This window comes from Maylandia zebra, linkage group LG7, assembly GCF_041146795.1.
Source record: "Maylandia zebra isolate NMK-2024a linkage group LG7, Mzebra_GT3a, whole genome shotgun sequence".
Taxonomy (NCBI): Eukaryota; Metazoa; Chordata; class Actinopteri; order Cichliformes; family Cichlidae; genus Maylandia; species Maylandia zebra.
In genome coordinates, this window is record NC_135173.1 from 35,798,222 (window position 1) to 35,822,437 (window position 24,216).

The following is a 24,216-nucleotide window of genomic DNA, read 5'->3' on the forward strand; positions in this document are numbered from 1 at the left end:
GCTGTGGACTTCTGTCCAACAACAGCATGTTAGTGCGGCATTAGGTTAAATGGCCCTCCAAGCTTATTGACTGAACAGCTGTTCTCAGTTTTTTGTCCACTGTAGGTACAAATATATTGCTTCTTTTGCAAGAAGAGCTGAGATATTCCCAATCCTGCTCATGAATCATAATTAAATCATAGCACAGAGCATGTTGGAGGCATGTTCATGTCACATTAATGTATCTGGTGAACGTCCTGCCTTGTTTTTAACAGTTTTAGGGGTTTAATTAAATTTGTGGCAGTGTTTCTATTTAATTTTGCAAGGTGCTGCAGGCTGCATCCAGAGTCTGTGTAATGTTAAGCGTGTTGGTGTTTATGTTGCTCGGGTATCTGCAATAAAGGGAGAAGGGAAGAGAGCCTGTGGCTTGAATTTGAATATTTTATTGACGTCTTGGTGGTTCAGATGCTGAGGAGGGGGTGTGGTATAGAACCTCAGCAGGATGTTACTTTTCACTGTTCTGCTTGGGGGGGGGATTGTTTTTGTTTCAGCCCCTGAATATTTTTAGCCATTTGGCATGTCCTCGATGTAGGCCAGTGTTACAGCATCTCAGACGTCAGCCTGCAGGTGTGCTTCCTCGACCCGGTGAACTGTAATCTCTGCGAGTAAATCCAGCTACCTGTACAAGCAGGCCAAGAAACCTGAAGCTCACAACTCTACCGTGTGTTTTTTAGCATAATCGCTGCATGCTTGGTTAATTATGTTCATAGCCATCATAAGTATTTGCAGTCATGTAAAAGAGAATATTGGCTCCCTGTTAAATCCAGAGTTGAAGAGTCTGGTCCTAAAGACCTCAAACTATCATATTATCCTAACAAAGCACTTCATTCCCTCCATGCTGAATGTGAGGCAGAGCCTTCAGTTGTCAGACCCTTCTCCTGTGGGACTAGCTCCCAGTTTGGGATCAGTAGACATGTTTATATGTCATTACTTATATGACATTACTTGTTGATGTTGTTTCTCAGGCATCTAAATGATGTCATAGAAAGAAGTTATCCCTCATTTGTCCATGTTAGGAACAGAAGCTCGGTGCACCTGCTGTTGTTTTGGAGGGGCAGCCAGTCAGAAGAGAAAAGTGGAGCTTATCCTGAACTATGTGGCTGTTTAAAGCTGTGAATCACGCAAAGCAACTCGAGTAGAGTCTAAGAATAAAAAACATGGAGGTGGAAATGAGCAAAATAAGTACCTGTTAAGTTACTGTACCGAAATAAATAAGCTGACAGCAGTATTGTCAGTTATTTTTGCCATGTTGAGTCTAAGTGAAACGGAAGTTTGTAGCAGTGTTGTTTTAAACATGAATTTAAAGCTCCTTAGCAGGAATTTTTCCATATGTTCCTGTAACTTGTATTTTTAGTTTCAGTGGAAACTGACTAGAATAAAATTACCTGAGTTTTGCTCCTATTTAATGTCATAAAAGAGATAAGGAGGCTGCAGACACTTCCGTGCAGCCTGGTTGTGACGTGTGTGTGTGTCTGTGTTTTTTATTGTGTGCACATGTAGACCATGGCAGCGACACATGATCACATCCTGTCCTTTTGTGTCCAACAAAAACACTTTATTCTTTTGTTTTTCTGCCCGCTCCTCTTGGTCATCATCAAGGCCCGGATTTTTTTTGTTTTGTTTTTTTTGTTTGTCCTCTTCTTCTTCTTCTGCTTCTTTTATTTTCTGGGCAGGGCTGCACAAGCAATTACAAAAGCATCAAGGCCTAGCCTGTATAATTTGTGTGGAATTTTTGTTCAGGGCCGCTTCTGTGTGAGAGCAGCCTTTCGGAGAACGGCCTCAGCTTTGAATTATGGGCTGGGATTGGGGTTTGGTTTTATTTGAGCTCTCTTTTTCCAACAAACCCAAACCATTTAAATTGTTTTTTAATTTTTTTTTTTTTTTATGAGGAGCTTGGCTGACACTGAATGATCCACATGTACGTCAGGAACAGATCATCAACTCTTCCGCTAGATTTTCCAAGAATCTTTTTACTGGTTTTCTCCCAAGACTTTTTGGAGCACATCCAGCAAAGACTCTCCTGTTAGCCTTCTTCCACTCTGCTTTGTCTCCCCCATCTCTCTCTAACCAGTGACGCTTTATTCCTGTGTGGTGGTGGTTAATAAGGCCTGTCCCCTCGCTCCTAGCTTCCTCTGATCTCCTCTCTGTTGGGGAAGGAATTGTGGAAGAGCTAGAGTAAGTAGGTCAAGTGCAGCTTCTTGTAGCACTATCACTTCTGTATTTGCATAAAAGCGACTCAGGGTTTTCGACTCACTTTCCAGCTGTAGTTTGATTGGATTGGCTCTCTTGGTTGACTTTTTTTTTTTTTTTTGGGAGAATATTTTTTGTTATACGCTGCAGTTCTTTGTGAAGCAGAGATGCAGTTGGCAGCGGGACACAGGAGGAGGTGGAGTGATTTGTTTCTTTTTTTTAAGTTGCTGCTCCTTATGACTGTTATTATGGGAAAAACGAGAGCAGCCAAAGCGTTTGTCAGCATAACATCCAAAGAGAGAAATGGAGAGAGAGGCATTTCTGTGTATTTGCCACAGACTGTATGTAAAAGATGGACAGAGCCACCATGAAGCTTTAAATGGCTGTGCAGAGGTCAGGTCAAGAAATACACATGTTTGCACTCTAACCTTAATTAGGACAAACAAAATTACCGTGACCATGTCCCATTAACTTGCAGTTTCATTGCCTTTGAAATGATTACTTCGAAGATAATAACCAAGAACTGCGACTACTTGCAGTCAGTTGCCATGCTCAAAGCGATTTTGATGCATCTGGACAGTCATAAACAGCAATAAGATGGAGCAATTCCATTGACAGTGGGATTAACTTTATGATTCTTAGTCCTGTTTGTGATAACATGATGATTAACTGTGGTAAATCTGCAAAAATTGCAGTTCTAGAGCCAGGAACTGCAGTTTTTGCACTTTTGTGTTTGCTTCATATCCTGGGTGTTTCTGCTTGGTATTCACAGAGGAAACGGTAACGCTGCTAATATTTAAACTGTTGCTGCATATTTCTATGTAAATATGATCATTCTGTCAATTAAACTCGATTAGGTTTTAGTGAAGACGCTAATGCATTTGTGACCGAAAGGGATAATTATTCAGATGAATGAGTGTTATTATCATGGAAAGCAGATTAGTTATGTTTTTGTTTTTTCTTTTAAGTCAGTCTATATTAACCTGTGATTGGATGATTGAATGGTTGGAGCTTTGGGCTTGTTTGGTTCAGTGAGTTTACGCTGGTGTAAAAGCTCTCAGCTGAGCTCAGTTTAGGACGACCTGTGGTTTAAAGCTGTATGAATTTTGGTTTTAAATCTTATAGCAGATACGTGTCGTTTCAAGTATTATTAGAAACGCTAGCTGATCATGAGAACTGGCTGGGAACTGAGCTGCTTTCAGACCATAGTTCTGCACCCAGTTAGCTTTCAGTGGTTGTTAGTGCAGCGTCACCTCTTCTTGTGGTCTTTTTTTTTTTTCTCTTTCAGTCTCTTCAGTTTCTCTGTAGATGTCCTCAGCTGTGTGGTGGATGACAGGTAGTTGAGGGGAATTTCTCATGAAGATTTTTAGAGTTCCTTCTGATGATTAATAAAGCCTGGGCTTCACTTGCAGTTAACCTCTCTGGAATTTGTTCTATCTATTTATCAGTGTTAATGATTCTTTGTAATTTAGTGGTGCTGCATCATATATTCATACACCTACACCACTCTTGCTTCCTTATATGTTAGGAAAGCACCTACTGTGTAGTGGGAGGGGGAAAAGACCCTAAAATCAGTTCTAAGAGCCGCGATGGTCTCCAGTTTCTTCCGGTGTTACTAAGTTTCTACGTATGTGTAGCATATTCATCATCAAATCTTCCATCTCAATAGTCATACTGATCATTTGTCCCTGCAGTGACACATAGCAGTACTAGTGCAGCAAAGGCAGAGTTAGGAGGAAGTTGGTGCGGAGGGCGCTGAAACGGATCTGACTTATTTTGACTCATTTTTAAATTTAGCATTTAGCTACACTTTAATTTCATTTTCGGTCACTGTTTGGTTAAGTGTAGGAACAAAACCTACTTGGATGGGAAGGAAAAAACGAGTGGTCACATTTTGTGTTTAAACAATGCTAACAGTTACCTCTGTATAGAAGTCTGGACCGGCTCTCTGTTCAAAGAGTCCGAGTCTAGGGGTATTACCACAGTAGGTTAACAGAAACTGATTTAAACCTATGATTGGGGGGGATTCACCCAGCACTCACTACCTCCGTCTGAAAGCCTACCCTGCAGTCTGCTAGATGTTTCACCCCATTAGCAACCCTGAGTAAGGCGCAGCCACATTCACTAACGGTGGCTCTCTCCTAATGATCTATGGCACTTGCTGAGATTGACCTTAGTGGCTTGGAAAATCTTGGAAAGCTCCAGGGATCTGTTAATTTTAGGCCAGAATGACCTATAACAACCTTACAAAAGTAAATGTTTATACTCATACCCAGGTTTTACATTTACATTTGAAAAGAATGCAAAAAAGGGAATGTCCCGTTTCAAAACTCAAAATTCAAAGAAAAGTGAAAATTGTAAAAATGTAAAATAATTCAGTCTAAACTGCTGCTAAATACCTGTTGCTGGTTTTGATGAGGTTTTGGTGGAGGAGAGAGAGAGAACACTGCAGGAGTAGCTAAATTCCCTCCGCGCTGGATGAAAACATTTATTTTTTTAGGACGTGGAACCCCTTACAAAGTTCCCAAAGCTTCCTGTAAGTCCCAACCCACGATGGCGGCAGTGAGCAGATCAAATCTTAAAAAAATGTGAATTTGTAATCCACAAGAATAGCAACATTTACAGCTGCAGAAGAAACAGCGATTTACTGTAAAATTGCAGAATCCTCTTTGTAAATTCATAGTGAAGTTCATGAGGACATTTTAATCTGTCAACAAGACATCCAGAAAATACAAAAATTCATAAATTGTAGGGTTAACATAATTAGGGTAATTATTTTGCTTGTTTACATTATTGTATTTTGCACAACTCTGTTGCTTGTGAAGCTCGCACACAAGAATTTCACTCACATGTGCTGTACCAATGTACCTGCACATGTGATGTGACAATAAAAGTGATTTGATTTGATTGATTTGTAATTAATAGTTTGGAGTTAAGTGTAGATCAGTGTGCAATAATGTGCCTGTCAAAATGCAGATTTCATGAAGTAAAAATAAAATGAATTTTTCTTTAATTTTTCTCTTCTTGAACAAATATTTTGTGTGAAAGTTTAAACGAATCAAATTAGATATCGAGGTTTAGTAGTACGGATGTCATGAAGTACAAATACAGTTTGTGTACTGTAAGTAATCAGGAAGTGAGCCAGTTTGTTGTCTTGAATGATAACAGGAGGACAAAGGAGGGGGGAACAACTAAGCTGTAGTGCCTCTTCACCTCACTGTACAATACCTTGTGCAATACTTTTTGTAAATAGTCAACAGTGCAATAGACTCAATACTTGAAATGTGCAATTCACTTGTATTTTTATTTTTTATTCCTATTTATTCTATTTATCCCCTTCGTATATTTTATTTATATTTGTCTCTGTGTATATATATATATATATATATATATATATATATATAAAAAACAATTCTGTAACTGTAACTTCGGTCGTTGCTGTGCTTTTTGGAAGTCGAATTTCCCAGAGGAACCCACCCGAGGGATTAATAAAGTTCTATCTTATCTTAACATGCAATGTTACTGCTTGTAATTATTATGATAAAAGAGATAGAAAGAGACTAAGGTAACATTTGATAAGCATTTTTTTAAAAAGTGAAGACAAATACTGGCTTCTGATTATCTGCGATAATGAAGACTGGCACCAACAAAACTGATAAAGGTGCTTCCCGTCAGGCCATATAACTTTGTTTTCAACCTCTTGGCTTGAATGCAAGAATCAAACTGTGACTAAAAGTCATCACGGTTTATTTTACTAACACTAAAAGCAAACAAAATTAAAAACATGCCAGCATGTTTTACAAGTCCTTAAGGAACTTCAAAGTCATGCTTCTGCAGCAGGGAGCACGTTGCATTAAATTGAAGTATGTTTCCTGCATGTGGGGTTAGACAAACCACTGCTGTTATATTTTTTGTGTGCGGTTAAATGTCATGGAAGCAGAAAGCTTAAAAATACCCAAAGTTAAATAGTTAAAGGCTCCCTGTAACACAGGAAGGCCAGTGAAAGGGCACACTCCTACATTTACATTGTGCTCCTGGACTACAGGTGTGAAAGTCCATTGTGTTTAATTATTTACCACTCAGCAGACATTTCCCACCTCTCCTCCCTTACACTTCCTGAAGATTTACCACCCAACCTCCTTGCATTTAAAAAAAGGCCCAACCTCTGTACTGCATGAGTGCTCCTTTTATTTAAACAGGCTAATATTAATTTAGTTGATTATATGCACAAGCACCATACTATACCTCATATAAAGAAGCTGATTCTGGTCGCCACTTTATAAAGTTAATTGCTATGACTGGAGTAGTTTTAAAGAAGGTGAAATATGCGGCCTCGTAGCTCCACTTCCTCTAACTTATGTACATTTAGACTATTAACCTGTACAATATTAATAAATGCTGTTGTAGTAAATCCCAGAATCAGATCCTATTGATAAAAATTTAATTTTGTACGTTATTGCCTTTAAGAGTCAGACAGGAGGATTATTTCAGAAGAAGGATGCCAGAAATTTAGTAGCCAGCACCAGTAGAACTGTTCAATTCTTAGTTTGATACCAAAGCACAAAGATGACCTCACATACTTCAACAATAACTCCTTTATTAAAAAGCTGTTTTAAAACACTGATGTGATGGCAGGTCATTGAATTAATATGCTAACGACATATTTTGTAGACAAGACACAAACTAAAATGTGAGGATGGTTGCAGACTAGTCTACTAATGTAACAGTTGCATTACATTAACATAAGGATTTTATGTTAGGCTTTGCAAATGAAGCCTTTGGAACGATGATTTCACAACCAGAGCGTTTTGCATTTCAGGATTCTTCAAACAGATCTGGAATGATTTCCTCTCTTGGTCCAAAAAACACGATAATATTGTTTGCATAGTATCTTTTTTCCAAATGACTTATCTTTAATTCGACTTTAAGCCGATTCTGCCTTACATCTTTAATCAGTTGCCATCTTCCATTTGTAGTTTTTTCCTGTACTTGTGGGCTTCCTTTTTTCTTCTTCATTGCTGGACAAACTCCTACGTCAGAAAGTAAAACGCAACTGTGTACGTAAAATCGGTCGCGGTCTATAATTTGCAATAGACTTTAAGCAGCAGTTGCTTCTAAAGAAAGATTTTGTATCTTAACGTCTCTCACATAAGAGAAGTGCTACTGCTGTTTTTATAATTCATGTCAAAGGTGGTGAAAATGTGGTTTCTCTGCGTGGCTGCAGGATGTGGACAGGCGCACACAAACTCACCGAGAACACACTAACAAGTCTAATTTCTGTACAGGCATTACAACATGTAGATATAGAGAGATGTAGACTCATGAGTTTCCCACACAGCCCACAGACACACATGTGCACCCCTGCAAAGTCAGTGTAATTAGAATTCAGCCAGCAAAGCCCCACTATCATAGTCATGTTTAATTCATTGTGTTTGTGTGTCTTTAGAGTACATGAAGCTGAAAATACTAGAAGCACAGGGCGCTAACAGACCGGGCTTTTTTGGAAGTTTATAAAAAGAAACCAGAGCGGGGCGAGTGTAAGGAGCAGGTAGAAGATGCTCACTTTTATCAGCTGCACCGTTTCCCCCGCTATCTGTTTGAGATTCATCGTTTCTCGGGGTTTTAACTGGCTCAGTATGGACCTTTTGTGGGGTGCTGCATAAAATGAAGGCAGTAAGGGTGTTATTTACAGAAAATGCGTGCCTTTTATTGCAATTCTTGGTAATTTGTTAAACAAATGTGTTTCATAAATACAAAACTGTGTTACAGTTCAGGGTGGTCTCCTTTAAAGAGGAGGTCAAAGCCTTTGTTGATTCCTGGATTTATTTGTTTGCTTGCATTTCTAATTAAGCAGGTAAAATCATCTGTGAAACCCACCACGCTGTCACGATAACTGAACACTTCGGCCTCTGCTTCCTTGATAACAAATGCAAAACACAAATTCTGGGAATACGTGAATTTGGTGCTGGATGTAAATTTTATTCAAATGCTCTCTCCATGAAACCTGTGTGCAATCCGCCTCAGTGTTCCCACGGTTGATAACATCAAGGCCACGGACCGGGTGTCCTGTATGTAAATTGTATTTCAGTAGCTGCTCTTAATAATTTGCTTTCCTCTTTACACGATCAAAATCCTGTGTGCTTCTCTGCGTCTCTGCGCTCTCCTTCCCCTCAGTCACACATATTCATGGCGCCTGTCACCAGGGCAACGAGAGCCGCGGCCATTCAATCCCATCATTAGGATTCCTGGATAAGGACACAGACTGTCTCTCCGACTCTCTCTCTCTCTCGCTTCGTCACACACACATACACATTTTGACGTCAGCATTGATGTTGCAGATCGTGTAATTTGTAGGTAGGTGGAGCAGCGCTTCGACGCGACTGACGTAAAAGTAAAACGCAGCCTAATAAAGATGTTGGGCGTCAAAGGCGAGCCAGTTCTGTATTCAGCAAAGCGGAATCTGTGTTGTTTTTTTTTGTGGGTGGAGATGCAAACAGCTCAGCACTCTGATGTTTAAGAGAGGCTGTGCAAAGCAGAGGTTAGTTCTTCTGCTGCGTGACTTAAAAAAATATAATAAGAGAAGTAAAAGATTCTCATGCATAAACACCCAACCCAAATTCACATTTTAAGATCTTAAATCATTGTTCCTCTTTACTTCACTGTAAAGAAGTGTAACTAAACACTCAATCTCAATCTGAGATTCCTTAAGAACAGGAAGAAGAGAAAGAATTTTAATAATACACCTCAGCTTTTTTAGGTTATAAAGAAATGCTGATGTAGTAAATCTGAGAATATCATAAGAACAGTTCAGTTGGCTTTGATTTTAAGTGAAATGTGTAAAATTATCGAACAAGTACTGGCAGCGCATCACTTAGATTTGTGTCCTTTTATTGGACAACAGAAATTCACAGAAAATATCAGTTTTGTTGATTTTCATTCTTTAAATAATGGAAAATGAAGAAAAAAACCCCCATAAACTTTTGTCACTTGATGCAACTTTAACAATAAAAAACACCTAAATTATCTATTACTTACATATTGTGGTGTATGGTAGGCCATCAATATTCAATTTGCTTGTAAAACAGACAAAAATACAGATAAAAATCCAAAATCTACGACCTTCTTCTTTGCACCCTGCCATCCCTCGCCCAGATTAAACCCTGTTCTGTTCTGGACTGTGAGCTGTTCTGTATCAGTATTAACTTCATCCTAGACAAGGAGGAGATGCAAGTTTACAGTTTTCCTAAATACTCTTAAAAATGCCCAAATTTTGTCAGAAACTTTTTATTCCTATATGCATGAGTTGCTGCTGTGTGATTAGATATTCGTGTTAAGTGGCCGTCTATGTATTTGTAAGAGGTGCATCGTTAAATTGCACCGATATCTTAGTGTAGTTCATAAACTGGGCATTTTACAAAAACATAAATGTAGCTAAAAACTCATCATCTGTAATCAGCTGTGTTTGTTTCCACTGATCCTTTAAAAACATCAAATTTAGTTGTGAGGGGTGTTAAGTTTGGAACATTTCCTAACAAACACACCTCACTGTGCCTATTAGTCATTAGTTGTTTGGTTCCTAACGGCGCAGAGAAGCTGGCAACAGAAGGGAAATGCAAGCAGTAAGGACAGGAATATGAGATAACTGGCAGTACTGATGATACTGGGCACACTGATTGTTACACTGATGAAAGATCATTGACGTTAAGTTATATTTCCTGTAACAGGAAGTGTGAAACGGCACGTACGAGGTGTTTTATGCCTTAAGCTAGACTTTTCACTTTACTTACACTGAGCACGTAACTTAATCTAGAGATTATTTTTTACAATAATTGCTCTTTATTTTTATTAGCTGAAGTGTTTAAAAGTTTAAATGGGGAAAAGAGTTAGAGTGTGTGTGTGTGTGTGTGTGTGGGGGGGCAAACCTAGCTATTACACTTGCATATAATCAACAGTTTGTGTTTAATGATGCTGAACTTTGACCCACCTTGGATGTACATGGTGTTCACCTTTTTTGACTACGTGATATCTTTCTCATATGCCACCTTGTAAATGGGTCAGTCGCTGACTCATCTCAGATCCCAAAGTTCATTAACCTCCTAAGACCCGAACTCTTCCACGGCATGCATTTTTAATTTCTCTTTGATATTTGGGCTGATTGGGACCCGGTGATTGTAAAAACAAAGAATTACCAGATTTTTATTTATTAATTTTTTTTTTTACCTGATTTTTGTTTCTAAGAAAAATGACAGCCACATATGAGGATATGCATTTGAAATTTCGATAGAACAGTAGCTGTATAATGTCCTCGTAAGTGGATATCAGGCCCCTGTAGAGCACAATTGAGTATTTTGGTCTAAATAACCCAAAATGTGATGTCCACATATGTGGATGCCAGGTCCTAGGAGGTTAATACAGTGGCTCCAACTGGCCATCCAAACCGTAAACAGTGCCGGATGTGTTCCTGTAAAAAGATTTATTTAATCACCTGCTAATAAATGCTCATCAAATCCACGGGGAGCCACCGGAGTTGGGCAAAAGAGCCGCATGAGGCGAGTTTGCAGCCCCCTTCATCATTTAAGATTCTAGAAGCTGGATAGTGAAAGCTTTTTAAAAACAAGGGGGGCAAACACGATTGTGATCCAGCAGATTTCTTCACCTGACAAATATTCGTCATCGTGTCATGTGCCTTGTCTTGATTGTGGCTTTCCGGACACACCCGACCATCAGTACTTTCACATGAGAGTCCAGCAGAGAGCTTTAAATGGCCTGACTGCTCCCACAATGACCGTGTTTTTGTGCGCTGAAAGGTTTCGATCTCCACCCTGCTGGTGTCACCTTTCATATAAAGTGTGCGCAATTACATTAGAGCGTGCCACGTCACTACGTGAGTGAAAGCGTCCTTAGACGGAGCAAAAGGGTTATTAAAATGATCTCAGGCTGATCAATAACAGTTGTCGATGCAAGGAAATAGAAGCAATGTCTTCCCTGTTGCATCTCATTTCTTATCTGTGAGATAATCTGTGAGCACTGATAGCACAGGGAGGATTAAATACACAAAACATACACGCACAAGGCTACAAAGGGCATACTATTACAACTGTGACTCACTCAGTCTTGAGTGTAAATACTGATTTTCACATTTGGCTCTGTTTGCTGCCCACGCTGCCAACCCCAGCCTCGAGTGTCAGCCACCTACACGCGAGTTTCCACATTTATATCAGTGTTGTCATCACTGATGATCACTTGAAGCGCTTCCAAATGCCGGACCGTTTCCAACTCACACGTGATGCGAAATCTACACAGCTTTATAAGAACCTGCACATATTTATTTTGTTTTCTTTCTAACCAAAATACTTTAGGACACTGGTATCCCAAAGGTTGGATATTTGGTCCAGAACTGGGCGTTGAATCCAACAAGTTAATTTATCTGCTGTCCCTGTTGTAAAATGATTGAATGTAATTTGCTGCTGGGTGGTGCTGGCATTCAGCAAATCTGACTCATAATTACTGCATAGAGGTTTGGGTACTGCACCAACATTAGCTAATGATTAAGAAAAAAAGACAGCGTGTTTCATTTTTCATGCGTTAAATGAAACGCTTGTAGAGTGATTTCAAAGGGCACTTTTTGTGTTTTCACCAGTTGATTGTCAGAAATTAACATTCGGGGTAACATTCAAGAGTTCTCCGGGCTTACTGGAGCTCTTTTCTTTGGACAATGGCTACTTTTACACTCATCTTCGGTCCAGTCCTTTTACCTGACCATTTTCAGAAGATTGTTAGTCGTTTGTTGTTTGTTAAGCCGCATTACACTGTCCTATGAATTGTTCAAGCAGAAAAAGAGATGGACCAGTGTTGTGTCTTCAAATAGCAGACTGCTTAGTAAAGAACCAATTCTCAGTTGTATTATAAGCCAGTATGACAGAGAAGAAATAATGTTTTCCACGTGTCCTCAAAATTTGAGGAAATTGGACAAGTGGATGACAAGAGAAGAAGTGTCTAAAACTATAGTAGATGAACAGTGTCTGAAAGTCACGTCCTCAGGAAATGGGAAACAGCAAAGACCTGATGCAGGACCTGAGAGTTGCATCTGGTCCAGTTCATTTATCTGCTGTTCACTGAAGTCTCAGTGGTCTCAGTGGAAGGGTGGTTGTCTGGAATTACTACTTATGGAGGGTAAACGGGGAGAAAAAGCTCATGTATGGCAGATTACACAAGAACTGGACTGAATATCAGTTGTAACAGGAATCCAAATTTGTATGGAGGAAAACAGGAGACAGGTGAGCGTCTACAGCTGTCTGTAAAACATGGTGGAGGCTCTGCCAGGGTTTGGGGCTGCGGGGATCTTGTCGAAACAGATGAAATTATGAATGCTGAAAAGTGCATTCAGATTTTGATCAAACATGTAATACTGTCTGAAAAGCTCCCCAGAGCTTTGACTTCAACATTACTGAAGCAGTGTGGGATAATCTTGACAACAGCAGAGAACAGCAGCCAACATGTAAATAAGAAGTTTGAATGTCCTTCAGGAAGCCTGGAGAACTATTCCTGGAGATTACCTAAAGAAATTACAAAAAAGCTTTCCTAAGAGAGTTCAGCCTGTGTTTAAGAATAAAGGTGATCTTGCAAATATTGTCTCTGAAGCTTGTTATAGTTGTTTATTTTCTTGTTTCAGTACATTACTGCAGCTATTTCCCATTTTTCTAGCAAGATCTAGGGAAATGAGGGGTGGCTCATGAGTTTTGCAGTATAGGGGAAAAGATGATTCTGATAGTTAGGGTTAAGGTTGTCACCAGTGATGACTCCATCAGTTGGTGATGTTATGGTGTTAATTTTTCTTAGTTAAGGTTTTAAAAATAAATCAACAAATCTCCTGTTGACTGTATAAAGCAGGTATTATTAGCAAGTTTGGAGTGAAAGTGTCAGAGCTAGTAAAATAGAAGAGTTCCAATCCGGTTGTTCAGTGATGACGCGACGAATCCTACTTCCGGGTCTAAAGTAGTCTGCGTTTAATATGGCTTTTGTGTTGTTAACATGTTTAATGTTATGTATTTTCTTCTATTTGATCTCAAAAAGCTCCTAAAACAGTCAGTGATCACTGTTGTCCTCCCTCTGCTTTTATTACCACTAATCATTTATTTAAGCTCAGTTTTTAAAACCTTAGGATGTAACTACAGCCCAGCCCATGCAGCAGTATATGAATGACTAACCTCGTATTGTGGATGGATTATCTCAGTTGTTCTCCTGGCTGAAGTTTGGTCCTTTTACAGCATCCTGCCATGCGATTACATTTGTTCCTGACCACCGAGAACACTCATGTTAGCTTTTATCGAGTGGAGAAAAAAAAGTTAGCTTGTTTATATTATGCTAACATAGCTGTGTCGCTAGCAGTCACGTAGCACATCATTATATACCAGCTAGCCCAACTTCAGTAACCCTACAAACATCACTGCAGTTTAGTTTTCTGTCTTCATTTATGCTGGAAGTGATAACAGAGCTGTACGTTTTAATTTTTTTCCAAAACCCCGCAGTCAGGACATGCTATATTGTATTTAGATAGAAGCTAGCGAGCTAACTCCCTGCTAACTTTAACTCCGTTAAATGTCATAAATTCCGTTTTCATGGATGCCTGGATGTTAAACTCAATTGTTACACCTGGTAGAGCAGAACGCTGATCATTTTATTAAAGATGAAAGACTTTAGACAGTTTTTCAACTCTCAGTAATTCCATAGTGATCATTTGATATATGGACCTGCAGCGGAGTTTAGGCCCAGACACGGCTAGTGACGTCAGACTGAACAACCGGATAGGAACGTGAAAATGTGATTATCCTCTTTTTGATAATCATGCACTTACTACTTTGTGTTTTTTGGCACTAGTTATCATAACTACGTTACGTTTTGTTATCTCTCTTGTTGGTGCTAATGCCTCTGCAGCCAGACTCTTCAGTCGGGTCATTCTGGTGCTGTTCTAATATTATCTACCTGGCTGGAGATTAGCTCTAATCAGGCACCAGGTCAGTCTTCTTCCAGCAGCCTTGCATGCGTGTAGTCCTTGTGGTGGGCATCAGTGTGCCAACATTAGATCCTGATGACTTGATTTTATGTGTTATTGAATGGACAATAGGTATCAAACACTCTTCTACACATATTATAAATGAACAGCTGCATGGTTAATACCAACATGACTGTACACGCCGCACCCTTCACCACCTGGAAATACCGACATAAGACTGGCACACCGTGTAAATACAAACGCACCCATGCTGCAACAAACTCAATAGGGCTGAACTATTGTGCTGAAGCTCTGCTGTAAGTCTGCAGCCTTCCAGTTCGGTGTGTCCATTCAGCAAGAGCCACTTTTCACCAAACGAGGACACGCCATGCTGGGTGGCCTGGAAAAAATGCGTGGCACTGCTCCCATCTCGCTTATTGGCCGAAGCACAATCATAAAGACATAATCTCATCAGCTGGCTTGCCTCTTCCTTTTCTCCCTTACTTCTTTTGTTTGTCTTTCTCTTGCGTCTGTTTGTGCTTCGTAAAGCATGAAGAGCAAAAAACACAGCTGATGAAACTTAGGGTGGAAACAACTTGTGGAAGAAATCTGATTTATTGAGCTCTAAATGAATATTTTTTTTCTTCAGTGCAAGAAAAGCATCAACCACACTGCTGAAATGATATGACTTCACCTATATCTTTCAGATTATCAAACAAATGTTAATATTAGACAAAGAGAACCTGGTTAAATACAAAATATGCTTTTTAATTGATGATTTCATTAATTAAAGGGGAAAAAAAACAAACCAATCCTACCTGGACCTGTGTGAAAAAGTAGTTTGCCCCTAAACCTAATAACTGGTTGTGCTACCGTTGGGAGCAACAACGGTAATCAAGTGCTTGCAGTAACTGTCAGTGAGTGTTTCACGTCTCTGTGGAGGAATTTTGGCCCTCTCGTCTTTGCAGAATTGTTTTAATTTGGCCACATTGAAGAGTTTGCCAGCACAGCCATAGTCATGCCAAAGAATCTCAATTGGATTTAAGTCCAGACTTTGACCCAAAACCCAAAAGCGTTTGTATTATCCTGCTGCATAACCCAAATGAGCTTGAGCTTCAAGGCATGAACTGATGGTCGGACATTCTCCTTCAGGATTTTTTGGCATTTTTTGGGTGGATTTTCAGAATTCACAGTTCCATCAGTTACAGAAAGCTGTCCTAAAATAGCAAAGCAGTTCCAGACCATCACACTGCCACCACCATGTTTGACTGTTGGTGTGATTTTCTTTTTATTCAATGCTGTGTCGGTTTTATGCCAGATGTAACAAGACTTAAACCTTCCAAAAAGTCCTGTCAGCCCACAGAATGTTTTCCCAAAAGTCTCGAAGATCATCAAGATGTTTCTTGACAAACCTGACACAAGGTTGTCTATTGCAGTCTCACACACTGTCCCATATTTGAGTGCTTTTTCAGTTCAGATCAATCAGTAACTTTGCTTATAAAATGCACATCATCATCTGACTTTTGATCCACGAAGTGAAAGTACATCAGCCTTCCAGGAAGTCTTCATCATAATTAAGCTTAACTACTGGTTCAAAAACAATTAATCTTATCACACAGACGATTCTTTACATTTGGTCTACATGCTGTGCACGCTGCTTGGCAACAGCATTAAAACCACCTGTCTAATGTAGTGTAAGTATTTGTCAGAGCCCTAACTTCAGTTTGTGAAGTCCTGTTACGAAGCCTCAAGTGTTTTTGCCATCTCCATCTTTGTGTTTTGAACCCTGGCAGAAATCTCACTGAAACGGCACTTGTGACTGACAACTTGTGACTGACAAGTTGTTAGCCAGCAAATATCCCCTCGGTAATCCCCCTTTATGAGACTTTAGTGAGATTTATATTTCCGCATATGTGGCCTCTCTAGAAATGTCACTACACGTTGCATTGACATGAACCCGAAGAAAATGGGGCACCAGTAACCAGCTGCACAGTGTTGATGTAGGCTGCCACAGGTTCCACTAAAGGATGGTGGTAACTTAAACTACTCTCGCAGTCTTTTTTTGACACATGGGTGTGTGCAGCCTGTTGGAGGTAATTTTTCAGGACTCTGGCAGTGCTCGATCTGTACCTCCTTACACAGTGGAGCAGATACCGGTCCTGCCCAATGACCAGAAGTTGCCATCGGGTTGCTGAGTGCTTTCTAGGCCTGTGTGACTGTGACCTAAGTTGGACCCTGCCTTACTCGCACGTTGTGTGTGCAGCTGTCAATATGTGCATCGCAAAGTGAATAAAAACACAGCATAGAAATACCCACTTTATATGAAAAAATGAAGTGTAAATGTGTGTTTCAGGTGATTCGTGCACTCATATTTAATTTTTTGTAAGTGAGCAAGAGGGCTGTCAAGTGCATTTTTAGGAATTTGTATGCAAAGGGGGCTTTTTGAAAGAGAGAATTATCCAACTCGTGAAGCTGAAATTGATCAATTCTAGATAAATTATAGTTTACAAAGTTCAAATTGCTTTGTATTTGTGTGTGGATTGAAGCATGTGCTCCAAAAGTTACACCGAAATTGCTGCAAACGTTTGTAAATCTTAGTTTATATAGCGTACGCGTTTGTAGCCTTTTTGAGACGTATTTCTCTCAGGAGGCCACTGCTGTTGGGGAGTGTCATCGCTGTGGGTGTTTGTGTGCTGGCTCAAAAAAGTGCCTGAAGATGACTGTTTTTCTAACGTTAAACTTTATCAATAAATAATATAAAAGTAGACTGTATATCAAAAAAATACCCTGCTGAAACAATGAAAAATGAAAAGCGTCTTTCTCAAGGCAAAGTGGAAATGAATCTAAATCAGTGTCCTGTTTAATGGCGTCTGTTTGGCACCCTGTGGTGAGCAAGGAGGACAGCAGGCGTGAGTATGGCCTGTCCCATAGCCTGAGGACAGAAGACGAATCGCTTCTGTCTCCATGATGCAGCCTTTTATCATAGAAAAAAGAGCCACACAACTAACTGCAGCAGGAAGGGAGCGGCCCCTAAACAAACATCCCCGTTAAGTTGTGGTCTTTATTAAATTGCACAGAATTTCGTTCCCCTTTCTTTTCTCATGTTACGGAGAAAAGAAAGGACAGCTAAAGCAGCAAGTCAGAGAGAGAGGATACGGAGTAAGGCGCTGCAGAGGAGTCTCGTCTAACCGTCGAGTCTCATGTGAGAAGAAGAAAGACAAAAAGAAAAAGTGAAAGACTGTGAAGGGGGAAGCGAGCCCAGCAGCAAGCCTGATTTATTGATGGGACGTGCTGTTGGCATCCAGAGACTTCCTCTAAGTCAGGATGCCAGTTTAGCAAGGAAAACCTTTTTTATGTGGGGTAGGATTTAACAGAGGAACTTAAAAAAACGAGGTTTGGGGCTAAAAAATAAGAGATTTCTGGGAGCGAGGGCCCTTTTCAGAGATGCTAACACACTGTGTCAAGAGTGTGTGTACACAGGATTTAAATGACATTGTGGTTTCTGCTGTTACTACTGCTGAATACTGATGTTTCGTCATGGCTGTCAGGAGGCATATTTGGGAAAACAGTACTCATGATTAGTTTAAAAGTCACAGACTGAGGTTTGAACCATAGGCTGTATATAAAAGATGGGCGTAGCTTCCAGGTTTAAAGTGAATTACGCTGGCATTATCTCTAACGAACAGCAGGGGGAGACCCATCTAGTATGCACTCTCCCGATTAGTTTTGCTTCTCATTCGTTAGCTCCAAGTCTTAATGAATTCAGGATAATGTTAATTTTGTACATTACGGCCCACTAAGAGTAAAAATGGAGGGTAAAATGGGGCATGCTTTACCACATGGTGATGCCTATAAGCATGCAGTGCCTCTCGGGTCCTCAGTCAGACCCACCCTTGGCTTGTCATTTCCACACCAACTGTGGCTTTAGCTAAGGAAGTAGACTAGGTCGCCTGCTAACAGGGGGTCGCTGGTTAGGTCACCAGCTCCTCCAGTCTGCTCTCAAAGTGCAGAGCAAGATACTGAACCCCAAGTTTCCATCTAATACCATGATCATTAAAAACAAAAGTCTAAAGGCATAAATGATGTTTATGGATTTAGCTTGTACTGTAAAATTGAGTGTTGAGAGGACGAAATAAGTCCTTTTATTTAAATGCTGAAGTTACTGTTACTTACCTATTAACCCCCACCCCTCATTTGTTTTGGACTTAACATGGATTTTTGTGCCATATTAATTTATTTCTTAATAATATTTTGCCTTGAAAAACAGACAAGACAAAAACTTTAAAAGCATTACACTCATCAGCTGTTCAGTAATGTGCTTTACGTGACATTAATACCAATAAGATAATAAGATTTGTAAAATATGCACAAATCTGATGGTGGAATTGAACTCAGGACCTTCTTGCTGTGAGGCAACAGTGCTAACCACCGTGCCACCGTGCTGCCCTATATTTTTTATTTTCTATTTTCTAACCTTAACTACCATAATTACCAGTTTTCCAAGCCAATGTACAGAATAATAAGGAATTAAATGTACAGCTTTAAACAAAACATTTTTATAGACCTATTCCAATAGGCAGCTCTTTCGCTGAGGTGTGATCATACTTTGGTTTTCAGTGCTTAGTAAATACAACAAAATTCATTAAAGACTTAGATTTTTGTTGGATGCCATCACTTACAATGTCGCCTTTGGCTATAACCCATTTATGGATGGGTTTTTTAATCATCCTCCACCTGCTTCTTCCTTTTGCTCTCTTTTTGGCATCAGCTTCTTTGTTACCTTAGCCAAAGTGCACAAGAGAGAGTAATTGTCTTCATAGTGTACACTAGAAGAATCAAGATTCTTGTTTTTCTTTACTGTGTATGTCTGTATGGATAGATATACCTGCTTGTATTTTTTGGGTAGTGTAAGAGGTTATAGAAACACTGTAGGATTACTGATCTACTGGATGGGTGGATATATTTCAGTGTATAATGCTGAAAATAAACAAACTGAACTCTTACTTTATGAAGGTGAACCTAATACAACATGTGTATATATAATGCACAGTTCACCTTATTTATTGCATCCTCTTTTTATGGTCACAGACAGGCTGAATTTTGAACCTTGTGTTTAATTGCAGTCATTATATTGTTACACATCTTTTAATACATATTTATGGAGGCAGGAGGTCTGTCCACACTTAAAACCATTTTAACTTTCAATCAGTTTACAAGTGGTTTAGTATTATAGTTCGGCAAGATTTCTTTATCCTCTGTGCCACACCTGGAAACGCTCCTGTTCCGACTATCAATTACAGAGAGGACATAAAGGATCCGGGGGAAAGAAGTTTTATAATATAGGTTAACTGCGAGCTCTGAGTGGTGGAGGGCGGCCTTGTGATGGAGATTAGAGCAGATTTAGATCACGGCCTGCAGAGTTGATGGAGCCAGGTACAGCAGGTTAAGAACAGTCAGCTGATCGCCTCAGAGAAGACACAGACAAACAGCAGGTTTGTCTGTGTGTGTGTGTGTGTGTGTGTGTGTGTGTGTGTGTGTGTGTGTGTGTCAGTTTTGAATGCCATGGCAACTCAGGGGGAAAAAATACAAGCTTTTTGAGTTTGCAACGCCTACATCCGACCAGAAGACAGAAATAGGAACTTATTATAAACCATTTATAGACTTTCTGCCAACTTCAAAATAAAGCCCTCAGGAAGAGAGCTGCACACTTGACTCCAGAAAAATCATGTGCAGTAGGCGTGTACTGATGGCAAGATGGTGTCTTTGCATATGTTTGTGCTTTTTAATTCCTGTTAGCTTTCAGAAATGGAAGATGTATTTTAGCTTTAATTTGTATGAACTAGTGAACTAAGCTTTTTTTCTGTAGCCACAACATCTGACATGCAGGCAGTAGTGTGTGTAAGTGTGTACGTGTTGCTACTAATAAACATAAAATGCATTCAGTGAGCCAGAGGAGCCGAGCTAATGTTGATAAATAATCAAATAGTCAAGTCACCTTCAATCCAAAACAGTCGCTGAATGACACAAAGTGCAGAACAGGAGAAACACAATCGCAAAATCTGAGGATATATTGACAGGAGTACTGACACAGGTGAGGCCCACACACAGTAGAAGAAAAGCCAGAATGGATGTTTCCTGAACTTGCATTTCTTTGAATAGCCAGCAGGGTAGCTTGTTCAGGATGTGATGATACGGTGGCTACGAACGTCTTTTACGTCCAGTCTACAAGGGAATGGTTTTTGAGAGCTGTGAAAAATGGGCAAACACATACAGAGATACCTGGATTTGTCGGCAAGATAGGCAGATCTGATTGCAGCACAGCTGATGCACATACATGTTGATCACACCACCTGTAGATTTCTGTACAGGCGACAGGAGACAGGTGGTGAGATGTCTCCCTTTAGAATAAATGCTCCCTGACAGCTTAAACCTCTGTTGCATTCATTACACAGCCCAGCAAAGTGCGAGGGCTCGTCTCACCCCGCAGATCTGTGTTTGCAAGCCTCTGAAGCATTGCCAGACAGGCGCGTCTCGCCGCATACTCTGAGACAATCAATCACAGGCCCTCGAGCTCCTGCAAGGCTGCCACCTGTCCCACTTAGAGGGCACACAAAGTACAGCACACGTAGCCTCAGATGAGTGAACAAACTGCAGCTGGCTCTGCAGGAATCCTAATTAAAAGCTTTGCTGAATAAGTTATGAAGAAGTGGGTTTGCATCGAGTTAAACTGCCATGACTGCAGTGTCATCAAATGACTGAGACACGCGATGCTCAGTATCGACAGTATAATTACGCAGCAATAAGGAAGTAATAACCTGTTCAGTTTAACTGGGCTCGTAAAACGAAGCCTTCTTGAAGGAGCCTGCTGCGAGTGTCAAGTTCAAATCTGTGCTGGGAAAGGAGAAGTTTGGCCTGTAAACAAATCAGGTTTATAAGTCAAGGCGGCGTTGCATCAAATTATTCTGCCAGGAAGTAAATAAATGCATGTTGGTAGAATTTGAGGTATTTCAGTTGTAGAAAGTGATTACAAGAAGCTCAATGTTGATTTCAAACAAAAACGCTTGAGTGAGATGCTGAATCTGGTGATGAGGTGTTATTGGTGTGTTTGTTAGCATTAGGAGTATTTCCAAGCAGATAACCAAGGGATTGGTATTCTTTTTCTTTTTTTTACTAAAGATAGGAAGTTACTCCAATTTAGAAGAGATTAATTTGTGTAGATGCTCCTGATCCAAATCCGGGAACTTTTGGAAAGATTCTTTATATTTATTGCAGGATATTGTGGGGCATAATTGGACATTTCACATCATATCTTCGCAAAAACATCAAGTTAGGAGACAGGAACTGAGCTCTTTGTTAATGGTCATACATGTATGTTTCACTCAACATGAAACATACATGTATGACCATGTGGATTTACAGCAAAGGACTTTATATTTTAAGAGTTTAAATATTCGTAAGTACAGATGTTTAAAAAGAACAGCAGGTGATCACACCCATTTTTCTGCACATCTTTCAGCTGAAGATCTCCTTCAATGAGTCCAGCCTCCAGAGCACCTACGAGTATCCATCAGAAAGCAGCGTGTGGGACAGCGGGGAGGAGGAAGAGGAGGACAAACAAGATGAGAAGTTGGCAGACGAACAGCCAAGCATGGTAGGACGGATCCACATCCCTCGAGCCAGTTTGACCGGCTCGCCCTCCCACACCACCAACAGCAACGGTGAGATTTTGTGAGACAAAGAAGAGCTGGCTGTCAAATCTCCTTCATATACTCATGTTCCTCAGAGGATGACGATGAGGATTATTATTATTTTATTTATCATCAACACAATGTACCCTAAAATCCACTGGCTCAGATTGTACTTAATGGCACAGCTTGCAAGATAAGTGCATTTGCAGTCGCACTTATCTTGCAAGTTTTTTGTTTGCAAGGACGAACTTTTTCAGTTTTAGTTTTAAATTCTCACTTCAGACGTTAGAGGGTTACCTAGGCAACCAGTGCCTGGAGAGTTTGCAAGCGACCAGCCATGTAAATCAAACTTATCAAAGCGACTCACCTTTCATGATTGATCCAGTATTTTTAGTAGTGGGAGAAATTAACTACCTTTAAAAAACACACCCCTACTTTGTCTTCACTCTTGAGCTGCATTTACTGAACTTTTACTGTGAGCTGCCCCCAGATTAACTTAAAACCTTTACAGCAGTTTGCTTATCATGACAAGTTATATCACTTAAAAACATCAGGCTAGCCTGTCTGCATGAGCATGTTTGGTCAGTTTTCATCTTTAAGGCTTTAGGCTTTCAGTGCGAGCATATTTGTCATATGTGTAGCCTCATAATAATTTTAGAATGAGTTAAAAATCATGTTAATTGTTGCCAACATAGCTATGCTTTTAGGTTTATTCAAAATTAATTTAGGCAAAAACACCTACCAGACAGAGCACGTGCCACATTCTGATGCAAATTAGATAAAGCAGATGTTAACAGAATTAAAGGTTTAGCACTAAAAAACACTGCATGTGGAGCAGAGATTAAAATGGTGAAGTGCATTCGCATCCTAAATGAACTGAGGATAGGCTAGTGGTATTTTTATCTTTTTTTTTTTTTTTTTTTTTTAAGGGGGCTGGTTTAGTTTGTTTGGGTTTTTTGGGGGTATTTATATATCTGGGCAAAATGGCACTGAAAGATCAGACTGCTAATCTGACTACTTACCTACATGCATATATCCAGTTTTATCAAGCTTTTAGCATTCTGCAAGTTCATATTAATAAAACAGCAGATTTCAAAACTGAAGAATTTGCGAGCGCTTCCAGAGATTAAAGAGAGCTGCCGATGTGCAGAAGGAAGGGAAGATGCTGTGTAAAGTGCAAAGCTAGTCCAATCAGGTCATTACTGCTTTGTTTTGCCATCATCCTCCTCCTCATTTGTATGGAGGTAAAGTGAGTATGTAAGCCACAATAGGTGTGATGGCAGAGCCCCCTACTGGCTGCCCTGTTTACTACATCTGAGAGCAGCTGACTCACTCAGATATAATAAGCCCTTCAGCTAACAAGTGGATCCTGTAATAGCAGCATTTTTGGCCTTTTTAGGTAAAAAAGAAAAAAAATTGAACCGGTGATTTTTGTATGTTTGTTAAACGTGATGACTATCGTGTCTCCTCTGGGTTACATAATGAACTATATTGTGCTTTGCCACTGGGAAATCAATAAGGAAGCTCATAATTGTAGCTCTAAATCACCAGATTATGTTACGCCCCTCTTCAACCTCTACTGAGGCTGTGCAAAAGTCTTTGGCGTTGCTTAGTAATTAAAATAAAACCAATGTTTCTAAGAACTCTGCTGTCACAGTCTCCACTGTGGTGCAGCAGGGCTGAAGCAACCTATTGTGTGAAACAACTTCATCCTCCAAGAAACAGTGGCCACTGTAATGATTTAACAACAGTGTATTCACATACTGTATCTCATAAAGCACAGTCATTAAAAGCAGCTCACATTCTTTATACCAAAAACACACTTGAAAACCTAAATGTCGGAATGACTTGGATAAAAATAAAAATGCAGGGGGGAAGTTACACAGTTAATATCTAATGTGTTTTAGTCTTATTTATTTATTTTTGTCTGCAGATCTGTCCAGCTACATTCCCAAGCACTCGGTGGACTTCAGCGCCTGGCAGGAGCACAAACACGATGACGGCATTAACCAGGAGGATGCCGCCTCCCAGCAGACACAGAGAACTGAGGAGGTCATGGTGAGGGGAAACGCCTTCAGCTGCCATACTTAAAGTTGGGTTTCAGACTCCACAGGAGGAGATGTGACCCCCTGTTTTTCACCTCCATCGATCAACTCAAAGTATTTGATTTACAAATATATGAAACAGAGAAAAGCAGCATATTTTACATCCATGAAAGTTGGTATGTTGCCATCTTATGATTTAATGAATTTTGGTTAAAATTATAGATGGATTATTGATTATAGATGGCACATTAAGGTACTGGGT

At 39.9% G+C, this 24,216-nt stretch overlaps 1 protein-coding gene across 1 annotated transcript in view; it reads left to right on the top strand.

Moving 5' to 3' along the window:
• The window catches only part of tprn (taperin), a 33,168-nt gene that overhangs the window by 3,524 nt on the left and 5,428 nt on the right, over positions 1 to 24,216 (top strand). The window contains exons 2-3 of the mRNA XM_004538464.3: positions 21,738 to 21,939; positions 23,843 to 23,967. Coding sequence (XP_004538521.1) covers positions 21,738 to 21,939; positions 23,843 to 23,967 — 327 coding nt within the window. The remainder of the gene's footprint in view (positions 1 to 21,737; positions 21,940 to 23,842; positions 23,968 to 24,216) is intronic.